The sequence below is a fragment of the Saimiri boliviensis genome, chromosome 12 (genome assembly GCF_048565385.1).
Source record: "Saimiri boliviensis isolate mSaiBol1 chromosome 12, mSaiBol1.pri, whole genome shotgun sequence".
Taxonomy (NCBI): Eukaryota; Metazoa; Chordata; class Mammalia; order Primates; family Cebidae; genus Saimiri; species Saimiri boliviensis.
In genome coordinates, this window is record NC_133460.1 from 10,374,184 (window position 1) to 10,386,617 (window position 12,434).

General features: G+C 56.5%; 1 protein-coding gene across 2 annotated transcripts; it reads left to right on the forward strand.

The window, feature by feature from the left end:
* Positions 1–829: 829 nt before the first annotated feature.
* On the forward strand, positions 830–12,031 carry PTX4 (pentraxin 4). 2 transcript variants are annotated; one of them, XM_074381792.1, is made up of 4 exons: positions 830–1,031; positions 6,022–6,540; positions 7,306–7,939; positions 8,687–12,031. In XM_074381792.1, the coding sequence occupies exons 2-4, from the start codon at positions 6,322–6,324 to the stop codon at positions 9,325–9,327; spliced, it is 1,494 nt and encodes a 497-aa protein (XP_074237893.1). In that variant the 5' UTR covers positions 830–1,031; positions 6,022–6,321; the 3' UTR covers positions 9,328–12,031. The 2 variants fall into 2 exon arrangements, with proteins under 2 accessions (XP_074237893.1, XP_010337321.2); XM_010339019.3 differs by lacking the exon at positions 6,022–6,540.
* The last annotated feature ends 403 nt before the right edge of the window (positions 12,032–12,434 follow it).

Consider the following 12,434-nt stretch of genomic DNA (forward strand, 5'->3'; position numbering starts at 1 on the left):
CCTGTCCCGCCTCCTTCCCTGCAGTGCCTGACGGTTTCCACTCGGACTTCGTTCCTCCACTGGGACCCCCACGCTACCCGCCACTGCAGGGCTTCTCAGCTCGGGCCACTGTGCCCACGGGACATTCTCAGTTGTCACAACGGGGGCGCCACTGGCGCGAGAGGGAGGTGGAGGCCAGGGATGCCGGTGAGTGTTGACCGGGCACAGGGCGGCCCCACGCGTCCTCGCACCCAAGACGGGAAACCCGGCCCACGGGAGCTGCTGACCTCCCGACCCCCGGTGACCGGTGGCTCCCGTCGCCATTCCTCTGCCCCTCAGAAACCGCGTACGGGGAACACGGTTTGGGGGCCAGAGGACCCGCACGTGGACCCAGCCCCCGACGCCGACCTGTACCCCGACCCCGGCCGGACCCCTACCCGACCCGGACCCGACCCAACCAGATCCGGAGCCCAACCCGACCCCCGACCCCCCGAACCCCCAACCCCCCGACCCGCGACCCCACCTGGACCCGGATCGCGGGTGACTGCAGCGCACTCAGACCCCCGTGCCAACTATTCACCGCCGCCGATTCGCCGCGGCCGCCGCGGCCCCGAACGAAACGCGATCACAGCCCAGCCAGGTGGCCCCGAGCACGAGTTCCTGGACCCAGGCGGAGCTGCTGCGGGTTTTTTGGAGCCTCTACGGTGGGTCCCCGCCGGCCTCTCAGCGCGAATCTGCGGAGGACGCCGGGCGACAGGGCGCATGTGCGCCTGCGCTGCGTGGGAGGGGGGCGGAGCCTGGGGACGGGGCGGGTCCGGTGGGTGGGCGGGGCCTGACACGTGGGTGGGGCTTTGCATGGGGTGCGGCCTGAGGGCGGGGCTGCGAGCCGGTCCGATGCGCCGGGGTGGTTGGTCCTCGCATTAGCTTCTCCTACCCTGGAGTGATTTAAGCCGTCCCTTCCCTCCGCCTGGGGTCCCACATTCTCTCCAGAACGCCGGCCGTTCGCTCTGCTGCGGATGTTTACCAAGACAGGCCTGTCGTCTTCCCCGAGGGTAAGGCGCTGCTTCCAAGGGTCAGAGGCCAGTAAGAGGAACGCAGGGTACACAGGGAAGTAGAGCAACAATTCAGATCATGTCAGATATGAACGAATGCGGCCCTGTAAACGAGACCGGGTCATGGAATAAGGACTGCGACCAGGGCCGGGCCGGTGCCTCACGCCTGTAATCCCAGCACGTCGGGAGGCCAAGGCCGGTGGATCGCCTGAGGTCGGGAGTTCGAGAACAGCCTGGCCAACATGGTCAAACCGCGTTTCTACTAAAAATACAAAAATTAGCTGGGCGTGGTGACACAGGCCTGTAATCCCAGCTACTCAGGAGGCTGAGGCAGGAGAATTGCTTGAACCAAAGAGGCAGAGGTTGCAGTGAGCCTAGATTGTGCCACTGCACTCCAGCCTGGGCGACAAGAGCAAGACTTCGTCTCAAAAAAAAAAAAAAAAAAAAGACCAGTAGGGTGACCGCTAGACGCATGGGGCTCTGTAAGTTAACTGAAGTTCCTTAGTGGCACTAACACCATCTCAAGGGCCAGGCACTACCTGTGGCTGTGGCCGGACACTGAACATTCCAACATGCAGCACCTTCTGTCAGCCACACTGGAATATGAGCGGGCTTTGCCTTTGGGGAGGGGGCAATCCGGAAAGACACGCTAAGGAGGCGCCATTTCCGGATTGATAGATGTGGGAAAAGCTGGGAACCACTTATCCATTCGACAAGCATCGATTAAATGCCTGCTTGGTGCAGCAAGCCCTGTGAGCAACAGAGGATGCCAAGTTCCTGCTCACGTATCGGGGACAAATCAATTACATACGCAATATGCCAGATGACAGGTCCCGAGCAGAGAAATTGGCAGAGGCTGGGGCCGGTGGCTCCCGTCAGCAATTCCTACACTGGGAAGCTAAGGGGAGAATCGCTTGAGCACAGAAGTTCAGGACTGGGCAAAATAGTGAAACCCTGTCTCCACACAAATTTAAAAATTAGCTGGGCATAGTGTCATGTGCCTATGGTCCCAGCTACTCAGAAGGCTGAGGTGGGAGGATGGCTTGAGTGCGGGGTGGGGGGGGCGGATTGAGGCTGCAGTGAGCCATGTTCATTACTGCTGCACTATAGCGTGAATAACAGAGCAAGACATGGTCTCAAAAAAAAAAAATGGGGGTGGGGGAAAGGAAATGAAAGAAAGGAGGCTGGGTGCCCTGGCTCATGCCTGTCATCCCAGCACTTTGGGAGGCCGAGGTGGGTGGATCACCTGAGGTCAGGAGTTTGAGACCAGGCTGGTCAGCATGGTGAAACCCCGTCTCTCCTAAATATACAAAAAAAAAAAAAAAAAAAATTGCTGGGTGTAGTGGCACACACCTCTAATCCCAGCTACTCGTGAGGCTGAGGCTGGAGAATTGCTTGAACCTGAGAGGCGAGATCACGCCATTGCACTCTAGCCTGGGCAACAAGAGCGGAATTCCATCTCAAAAAAAAAATAATAACCAAAAATAAGTGAAAGACAAGGTCAGGAGATCAAAACCATCCTGGCCAACATGGTGAAACCCCATCTCTACTAAAAATACAAAAAAATTAGCTGGGAGCCGGGCGCGGTGGCTCAAGCCTGTAATCCCAGCACTTTGGGAGGCCGAGGCGGGTGGATCACGAGGTCGAGAGATCGAGACCATCCTGGTCAACATGGTGAAACCCCGTCTCTACTAAAAATACAAAAAATTAGCTGGGCATGGTGGCGCGTGCCTGTAATCCCAGCTACTCAGGAGGCTGAGGCAGGAGAATTGCCTGAGCCCGGGAGGCGGAGGTTGCGGTGAGCCGAGATCGCGCCATTGCACTCCAGCCTGGGCAACAAGAGCGAAACTCCGTCTCAAAAAAAAAAAAAAAAAAAAAAAAAAAAATTAGCTGGGTGTGCTGGCGCACGCCTATAGTCCCAAATATTCGGGAGGCTGAGGCAGGAGAATTGCTTGAACCCAGGAAGCAGAGATTGTAGTGAGCTGAGATTGCACCACTGCACTACAGCCTGGGCGACAATGCAAGACTCCACCTCAAAAAATAAAAATAAAAATAAGTGAAAGAAAGGAAGAGCCAGCAGGGTAAGAAAATGAGAGCCATGGCCGGGCACAGTAACTCACTCCTGTAATCCCAGCACTTTGGGAGGCCGAGGCAGGCGGATCACAAGGTCAGGAGATTGAGACCATCATGGCCAACATACATCTCTACTAAAAATACAAAAAATTAGCTGGGTGTGGTGGCACGCAGCTGTAGTCCCTGCTATTCGAAAGGCTGAGGCAGGAGAATCACTTGAATCTGGGAGGTGGAGGCTACGGTGAGCCAAGATTTTGCCACTGCACTCCAGCCTGGGCAACAGAGTGAGAATCCATCTCAAAAACAAAATTAAAAGAAAATGAGAGCCAGACCCCGTCTCTACTTAAAACGTACAAAAATGAGCCAGGTGTGGTGGCGCGCGCGCCGGTAATCCCAGCTACTTGGGAGGCTGAGGCAGGAAAATCACTTGAACCCAGGAGGCGGAGGTTGCAATGAGCCATTCGCACCACTGCACTCCAGCCTGGTGACAGAGCGAGACTCCGTCTCAAAAAAAAAAAAAAGAAAAAAGAAAGAAAGAAAGAGAAAATAGGCACAAGAGAGCAGTGGGTGTTATCATAAATGAGGTGAGAGCTCTGAATAGGAGCCCCTAGAGCAGAGCCCAGAACGTGGTGATGCCCTGGGGGAAGAGTCTCCCTGGCAGGAAGACCTGAGGCCGAAACTGTGGCCAGGGTGGTGGAGCCGAGGGAGGCAGATGGAGGGACGAGGCCTGGAGGGAGAGAGGCCATGGCCGGGCCACAGAAGGCCCTGGTGGGGACTGAAGATGTTCTTTGCGTGGCAGGCAGCCCCTGGGGTCAGCGAAGACATGGCTCCACACTGGTGCAGTTAGGAGAGGAGACGACCACGGACTTGGGGACTAGGCGGCCGAGGTGCAGATGGGCTTGGGGCAGAGCCAGTGTTGACAAGCAGCTGAACTCAGGGCCTGTCTTTCGAGGCAGAGCTGATGGACGGGGTGCGGGGCGTGCCGGGGTCCCACCATCCCGGAAACTCTGTTCCCCGCCCCCGTCCGCCGCTGGGTTCCTGCCCTCTCCAGCAGCCATGGCTTCGTTGTTCCCTGTTTTCTTCTTTTCCTGAAGCCCCGCATCCAACAGCGGGTACATGGAAGACAAATTTCTAAAGCCTTTGTGTATCTGAAAATGTCTTTATTTTTTGATCTGTCACCCAGGCTGGAGTGTAGTGGCACGATTTCAGCTCACTACAGCCTCCACCTCCCAGGCTCAAGCGATCCTCCCACCTCAGCCTCCCAAGTAGCTGGGACTACAGGTGCCCTCCACCATGCCTGGCTAATTTCTGTATTTTTAGTGGAGACTGGGTTTTGCCATGTGGCCCAGCCTGGTCTCCAACTCCTAGACTCAAGTGATCAGCCCACCTCAGCCTCCCAAAGTGCCAGGATTACAGGTGAGAGCCACCACGCCCTACCTCCACTCATGATTTTACATGGAAATCAGCCAGGTCCAGTGGCTTATGCCAGTAAACCCAGCACTTTGGCTAGGCTGAGGCAGGAGGATTGCTTGAGCCCATGCGTGTTTGAGTCCAGCCTGGCAACACAGCAAGATCCCATCTCTGCTGAAATAAAATTAATGTATCAATCAGTGGAGCTCATTTTCAGTTGGAAGCTGTGAGGTCTACCGCTCTCTGTGTGGCCTGAGGCCCCAACCCAGTCCATGTGCCCAGGATTTAATCTCAGCTGCTCTCTGCATCTTCTCCGTGTCCATGGCGTTCTGACACTTGACAAGGGTAGCCCCAGAGCCACTGATGGTTCCCTGGCCTGGTGCCCTCTGGGCTCATGCCACCTTGGGAATGATGTGTGCCCTCACTGGGCAGCTTCGTGGATTCTCTTATTCCCGTGAGCTGGTGGCTTGAAACAACAGGAATGTATCCTATCGCAGTTCTGGGGCTGGAAGTCTGAAATCAAGGTGAACACTCCCTCAGAGGTTCTAGGGGGCTCCCACTCGCCCCTCCCAGCTTCCGGAGGCTCCAAGTGCTCCTTATGGCAGTGTCACTGCAGTCTCTGCCCCATCTGCACTGGCCCTGTCCTCTGTACCTCCTCCTCCTCTGTCTCTTTTTTTTTTTTTTTTTTTTTTTTGGAGACGGAGTTTCACTCTTGTTACCCAGGCTGGAGTGCAATGGCACGATCTCGGCTCACCGCAACCTCCGCCTCCCGGGTTCAGGAAATTCTCCTGCCTCAGCCTCCTGAGTAGCTGGGATTACAGGCACGCGCCACCATGCCCAGCTAATTTTTTGTATTTTTAGTAGAGATGGGGTTTCACCATGTTGACCAGGATGGTCTCGATCTCTTGACCTCGTGATCCACCAGCCTCGGCCTCCCAAAGTGCTGGGATTACAGGCTTGAGCCACCGCGCCCGGCTCCTCTCTCTCTTATAAAGACTGCTGTCATCGGCTACAGGGCCACCTGGATCATCCAGGATGGTCTCGTCTCAAAATCCTTCATGACATCCGCAGAGACCCTTTTCCACGTCAGGCCACGTGCACAGGTGCCAGGCTAGGGCTTACGTGTGTTTTGGGGAGGTCTTATTCAAGCCACTGCACAAGGCATAGCCAAAAAAATCAACCTGGCCCAAAGGCAAAACCCTGTCTCTACTAAAAATACAAAAATTAGCCTGGCGTGGTGGTGCACACCTGTAATCCCAGCTACTTGGGAGGCTGAGGCAGGAAAATCTCTTGAACCCAGGAGGCGGAGCTTGAGGTGAGCCGAGGTTGCACCACTGCACTCCAGCCTGGGTGACAGAACGAGACTCCATCTCAAAAACTAATTAGTTAATTAATTAAGGCGGCTCCCTGTCACATTTCCGTTGCCTTACCAAGAGAGATGGAGCCTCCCAGGTGCACGGCCCGAGTGACAGATGCCCGTGCAGACCTGGCTCTGTTGGCTCCCCAGCCCCAGCGCAATTCGCATCCTGCTTCGACTTCTCTTGAGCACCAGTCCCTGTGCTCCTGGTGAAGCTATCACCTCCGGTCCGCTTTGGAGCCAACTGGACGAGGGCTTGCACCCAGTTGAACAATTCTCCAAATAAAGTGTTTGCATCTGTTTGAAGCTCGTCTCCTTGGGAACCTGTGATTCTCAGAGCCCACTGTCTTGAAGGCAGATGCCTTTCACAGAGGCAACAGGCAGAACCTGACGTCCAGCCAGGGCCAAAGAAGGAAAAACGCTCAGCAGGAGAGCTGGGAGGAGCGTGGGATGAGACGGACGTACCGGGCCACCTCCACCCTCTCCCGCGGCCAGGAAGGAGACTGCTGGGCCTCGCCGTCCCTCCGGATGGGTTGCTTGTGGAGGAAGACCTTGTCCTTCTTCCTTGTTTTTGTGCCCATATACCTACATGGGGCTTCATTGCCGGAAGCCGCCCCAGCGGGGCCAAGGAAACCCTTTTTTGAGAGGCTCCGTAGACTGGAGGAGCAGGCAAGTACACCCGATGTGGGGCGGTCGGTGTTTTAGATTGGCAGCAGATGAAAGGCGCTGCTGCAGCAGCAGAGTGGTAAGCGTCAGGGCTCGGTGGACACGAACACGGCTGATGTTCTTTCCATAGTGAAGATTATTTCGCCTGTAGTTGGACACCAGTGGAGAGGTGTGCTGGGTTCCACTCACACCAGACATAAGCCTCATAACGTGGAGGTCAGGTGGGGCCAGAGCTAGGAGGGGATCTGGAAGGGAGTCGGGGGAGTTGGGGGCCATGGGGTCCGGGCGGTGTCACAGGGAGTGGAAGCTGAGAGGTCACAGGTCCACCTTGAGGCAGAGGGTGTGGACGGCCTCTCGGACTCCCACGCCAGGTCGACGGACCCTTCTGGAATGCTCCATGCCTGTCGTACCTACGCTGGGTGCTTACTCATAAAGCACTCCTGAGGCCACCCTGCTGTCCCCACTCACAGACAGGAACTGGGATCCCAGGGGGAAGTGACTTGCCGGTGGTTGTGGGGGCTGGGGCAGGGATCAGAGCCCCGGCTGTGGGCCTGCAGTCCACACCCTACGTGGGGCAGCTGCACAGCGCGGGGCTGGTCCCTGGCATCCGCCACATCTCATGGCATCGCAGTGGGATCAAGTCAGTGGGCGGACAACCAGTGCCAACCCTGGGCCTGGCACGCGGGTGGTGCTCCCAACGTGAGGGGCCCAGTCTTGCCCGGCCGGCCCTGCCCGCCCCGGCCCATCATCGCTGCATCCTCTTTACAGTTCCGGAGGTTCCAGGAGGTGACCTTGACGCACCTGCAGAGCATTGCCAGCAACTACAACGTGGACGTCCGGTTCCAGAGCCTGGCGGAAGAGAGCCAGGCCGTGGCTCAGGCGGTCAACCGGTCGCAGGCCGCGGTGCAGAAGGAGCTGGCGCAGCTCAGGGCCTGGGTGAGAAAGGCGTGGCGCCGAGGCCGCAAGGCAGACACGCGGCTGCGGGCCTTGGACCTCACCCTGGGCGAGAGGAGCCAGCAGCAGGCCCGGGAGAGGAAGGAGCACAAGGCTCAGAGGGACGCCCTGCAGGACTCACTGGCCCGCCTGGAGGGCCTTGTCCACAGCCAGGGCGCCAGGCTGGCAGCTCTGGAGGGGCGGCTGCCCGTGGCCCACCCTGGCACTGCAACCCCGGGGCCGGCCCTGGTCCCACCCCCAACCCAGCCTGAGCAGCTGGGCCCGAGCTCCCTGAAGCTTCAGAGGGACAGGCAGGAGCTCTGGGCTGCAGCCGAGCACAGAGGCCCCCGGCAGGACTCCTCCGCCCCTCTCCAGGGGACGCGGGAGCCCCCAGCCCCAGGCAGCCATTGGGTACTCAGCGGGGCTGCCACAGCCCTGAGAGGCCCTCCGCAGCAGGGACCAGGAGACGGTAAGTAACGCAGGCCCCCATCAGCGGCCAGGCTTCCCTCCAGCTCCGCCTTAGACCAGGCCCTCTGGAAAAGGCTTCTCAGAGGGGAGGAGTTAGGGGCCTGGAAACGGGGAGAGGATCTGGGGCCATCCGGGTGGACCCCGTCATCACGGGGTCCTTATAAGGGGACGCAGAAGGAACAGAGTGAGAGGAGGGCCTGAGGACAGAGGCAGAGGTTGCGGGATGCCCAGACAGGGCCCCACGCCAAGGGCGGGAGGCACCCCTGGAAGCTGGAAAGGACGGGAGATGGCTTCTCCTGGAGCCTCCAGAGGAGCCAGCCCTGCCCAGGGCCGATTTGGGCCCTGGAGACCATGCTGGGCTTGTGACCTCCAGAAACGTGACACACTAAACCTGCGCCCTGTGAGTCATGAAATTTGCGCGCAGAGACTTGCTGGCGGTGAGGGGCGCTGGCTCAGCTGTGTGGGCAGACAGCGGGGGCTCCCAGGGGGACCCCACCACTCCCTAACGGCCCTCATGCTCAATCTCCCGCCTGTGAAATTGGGGTGATCCCATCAAGAGAGGGAAAGAGACGCGGCAGGGGAGCCGTCGGCAGGGCCAGCGCTGCACAGTCAGTGCTCCGCAAAGGGTGGCTGCCGGGAGCTGGAGCCGCCACGCTGGCGGTGGGACAGCACCCAAACGGCATTCGTGCTTCTGGACGCTTCTGCACGGCTTTCTGCACGGGGCTGACCCTCCCTCCTCTGTTTCTAGCTTGCAGCGTGGGCTCCGCCCTGGTTTTCCCCAATGCCTCCACGGAGAACGTGGTCTTCCTCAGACCCAGCTTCGGCGCTGCCCTGCGAGCCCTATCCTTCTGCAGCTGGGTCCGCACCGCCTCCGGACACCTGGGCACCCTCCTGTCCTATGCCACCGAGGACAATGACAACAAGCTGGTGCTGCACGGCCGAGACTCCATGCTGCCCGGCTCCATCCACTTCGTGATCGGAGACCCGGCCTTCAGGGAGCTGCCCCTGCAGCCGCTGCTGGACGGCCAATGGCACCACATCTGTGTCATCTGGACATCCACCCAGGGCAGGTACTGGCTCCACGTGGATCGCAGGCTGGTGGCCACTGGCTCCCGCTTCAGGGAGGGCTACGAGATCCCTCCCGGAGGGTCCCTCGTGCTGGGCCAGGAACAAGACAGCGTTGGGGGAGGGTTTGATAGCTCTGAGGCCTTCGTGGGGAGCATGGCTGGCTTGGGCATCTGGGATCGGGTGCTGGTTCCCGGAGAAGTGGCAAACCTTGCCACTGGGAAAGAGTTCCCGACAGGTGCCATCCTGACGCTGGCCAATGCTGCATCGGCAGGCCAGTCCGTGCAGAGGACCAGCTGCACCTGCCCGGAGCTCTGTCCGTGAGGCCACGTGCACAGGCCACGCTGCTATGGCCAGCAAGTGGAGCATGCCCCGTCCACGTTCCGCCAGCCCCGCCCAGCACACTCCACAGAGGCCACCCAAACCCGTCCTGCGGTGCACACCTGTGCCCTCACATAGCAGCGCCTCTTCCCTCCTGGGCGGGTGGGGAGGTAGACAGGGAAACAGCGAGCAGGGGCAGAGAGAGCCTGGGGTCGGGGGCCCACAAGGCCATGTTCTTTCCACCAGCACAGCGTTCTTTTCTTACCAATGCACTTCCTTCCTTTCTTTTTTTTTTTTTTTGAGACAAAGTCTCCCCTGACTCCCAGGCCGGAGCGCAATGGCGTGATCTTGGCTCACTGCAACCTCTGCCTCCCGGATTCAAACTATTCTCCTGACTCGGCCTCCCAGGTAGCTGAGATTACAGGCACATGCCACCATGCCCTGCTGATTCTTGTATTTTTAGTAGAGATGGGATTTCAGCATGTTGGCCAGACTGGTCTTGAACCCCTGACCTCAAGTGATCCTCCTGCCTCAGCCTCCCAAAGTGCTGGGATTACAGCATGAGCCACCACACCCGGCCCCTTCCTTTCTCCCTTCCTTCTTCCTTTCCTTTCCTCTCCTTCCTTCTTCTTCTTTCTCTCTTTCTCTTCTCTTTCTCTTTCTTTCTGATACAATCTTACACTGTCACCCAGGCTAGAGTGCAGTGGCACAATCATAGTTCACTACAGCCTCAACCTCACTGGCTCAGCTGATACTCTCACATCAGCCTCTTAAGTGGCTGGGACTACCAGCACACACTACCACACCTGACTGAACATTTTTTCTTCCCCGCCCCCTCCCCGAGACGGGGTCTTATTCTGTCACCAGGCAGGAGTCCAGTGGCACGATCTCAGCTCACTGTAACCTCTACCTTTTGGGATAAAGCAATTTTCCTGCCTTAGCCTCCCAAATAGCTGGGACTACAGGTGCACACCACCATGCCCAGCTAATTTTTGTATTTTTTGTAGAGAGGGGGTTTTGCCATGTTGGTCAGGCTGGTCTCGAACTCATGACTTCAAGTGATCCACCTGCCTTGGCCTCCCAAAGTGCTGGGATTACAGGCGTGAGCCACTGTGCCCAGCCCAAGCAATGCTTTTAAAACAACTTTGTTGGCTTGGCCTGGTGGCTCACGCCTGTAATCCAAACACTTTGAGAGGATGAGGTAGGTGGATTGCTTGACTCCAGGAGTTTGAGACCAGTTTGGTCAACATGGTGAAACCCCGTCCCCGCTAAAAACAAAAACAAGAAATTAGCCATGCATGGTGGTGTGTCCCTGCAGTCCCAGCTGCTTGGGAAGCTGAGGTGGGAGAATCACTGGAGCCTGGAAGGTTGAGGCTACAGTGAGCTGAGACTGCGCCACTGCACTCCAGCCTGGGCAACCGGAGTGAGACCCTGTCTCAAAAAACAAAGCATCCCGGGTACAGTGGCTCACACTTCTAATCCCAGCACACTGGGAGGCCGAGGCTGCTGCATCACCTGAGCTCAGGAGTTTGAGATCAGCCTGGATAACATGCTGAAACCCAGTTTCTACTAAGAATACAAAAAAAAAAATTTAGCCAGGCGTGGTGATGCACGCCTGTAACACCAGCTACTCAGGAGGCTGAGGCAGGAGAATAGCTTGAACCTGGGAGGTGGGGGTTGCAGTGAACTGAGATCACACCATTGCACTCCAGCTTAGGCAACAAGAGCAAAACTCCTTCTCAGAAAAAAAAAAAAAAAAACCAAGCAAAACAAAACTTTATTGAGGAAAATTTACATATGATAAAATTCACCCGTTTCAAGCACATAGTTCGAAGATTTGCAGTGAATTGACCTAGTTGTGCAACCATCACCACAACCGAGTTTTAGAACATTTCTGTTCCCTCCCCAAAAACCTGTGTCTGTTGCAATCGCTCCTGGCCCCACCCATGCCCTCCCCAGCCTCGGGCAGCCACACATCTGCTTTCCACCTCTGTGCATTTGCCTGTTCTGGATATTGCATATAAATACCACACAGTGAATCGTCCATGTGTGTCTCGATTCTTTCAATTAGCACAAGGTTTTTGTGGGAAGTAGAAAAGTTCCTTTTCAAAGTTGCCTTTCTTGTTAGAAGGTAAATGTGCTGGTAGCTCTTTGTTAAGCCCTATCCTACGTAGCTGGTAGACACACCATGCTTACAAGCACGTAGTACATTCTATGTCCTTGTACTTTAACCAGGATATCTGTGCTGGACGTGCTCACAGCCTGTCCCAGCTCTCCATTGCTTTTACCTGTTTTTAAAAGTTTTAAGTTAGCCAATCGGGTTGTAGTTTAGATTGTGAGGTCTGGCACCAGCCAACGGAGATCAGATGACCCCAAATGTGTGAGGGATATATGTGTGTGTTTTCCTGTGTTCACTGTACTTTTGTGGCAAGATGGCCAGCGAGGGTACCCTTCCTGCAGTCCAGGAAGTAAAACTTGCGCATTGCCGAAAGATCCTTTATCCCGGTGCTGATTTTTCTTTGTGGCACGGAGCATCTGTTTCCAACAGTGTTCAAGCTTCGTCCCTGCTGAGGTGTGTGTCAGTGTTTCACTTGTGTTGGTGTCACACGTCACATTGTACAATGGACACGTGGTTTATCCATCCATACGCGGGTGGACATTTGGGTGTTTCCAGCGGAGCTATTGTGGATAAAGTTGCTCTAAGCGCTCTCATGTGAGTCTTTGTGTGGACGTTTGTTTGCTTAGGTGGATACCTAGGAGTAGAATTGATGGTCATACGGTAAATTCATGTCTAGGCTTTCAAAAAAACTGCCCACCTATTTTCGAAAGTAGCTGTATCATTTTTCTTTTTCTTTTTTTTTTTTTTTTTTTTTTGAGATGGAGTCTCGCTCTGTTGCCCAGGCTGGAGTGCAGTGGCACCATCTCGGCTCACTGCAACCCCCACCTCAGGGGTTCAAGCAATTCTCCTGCCTCAGCCTCCTGAGTAGCTGGGACTACAGGTGCCCACCACCTTGCCTGGCTAATTTTTTGCATTTTTTTAGTAGAGACGGGGTTTCACCATGTTAGCCAAGGTAGTCTCAACCTTGTAATCTCGTGATTCCCCCCCACCT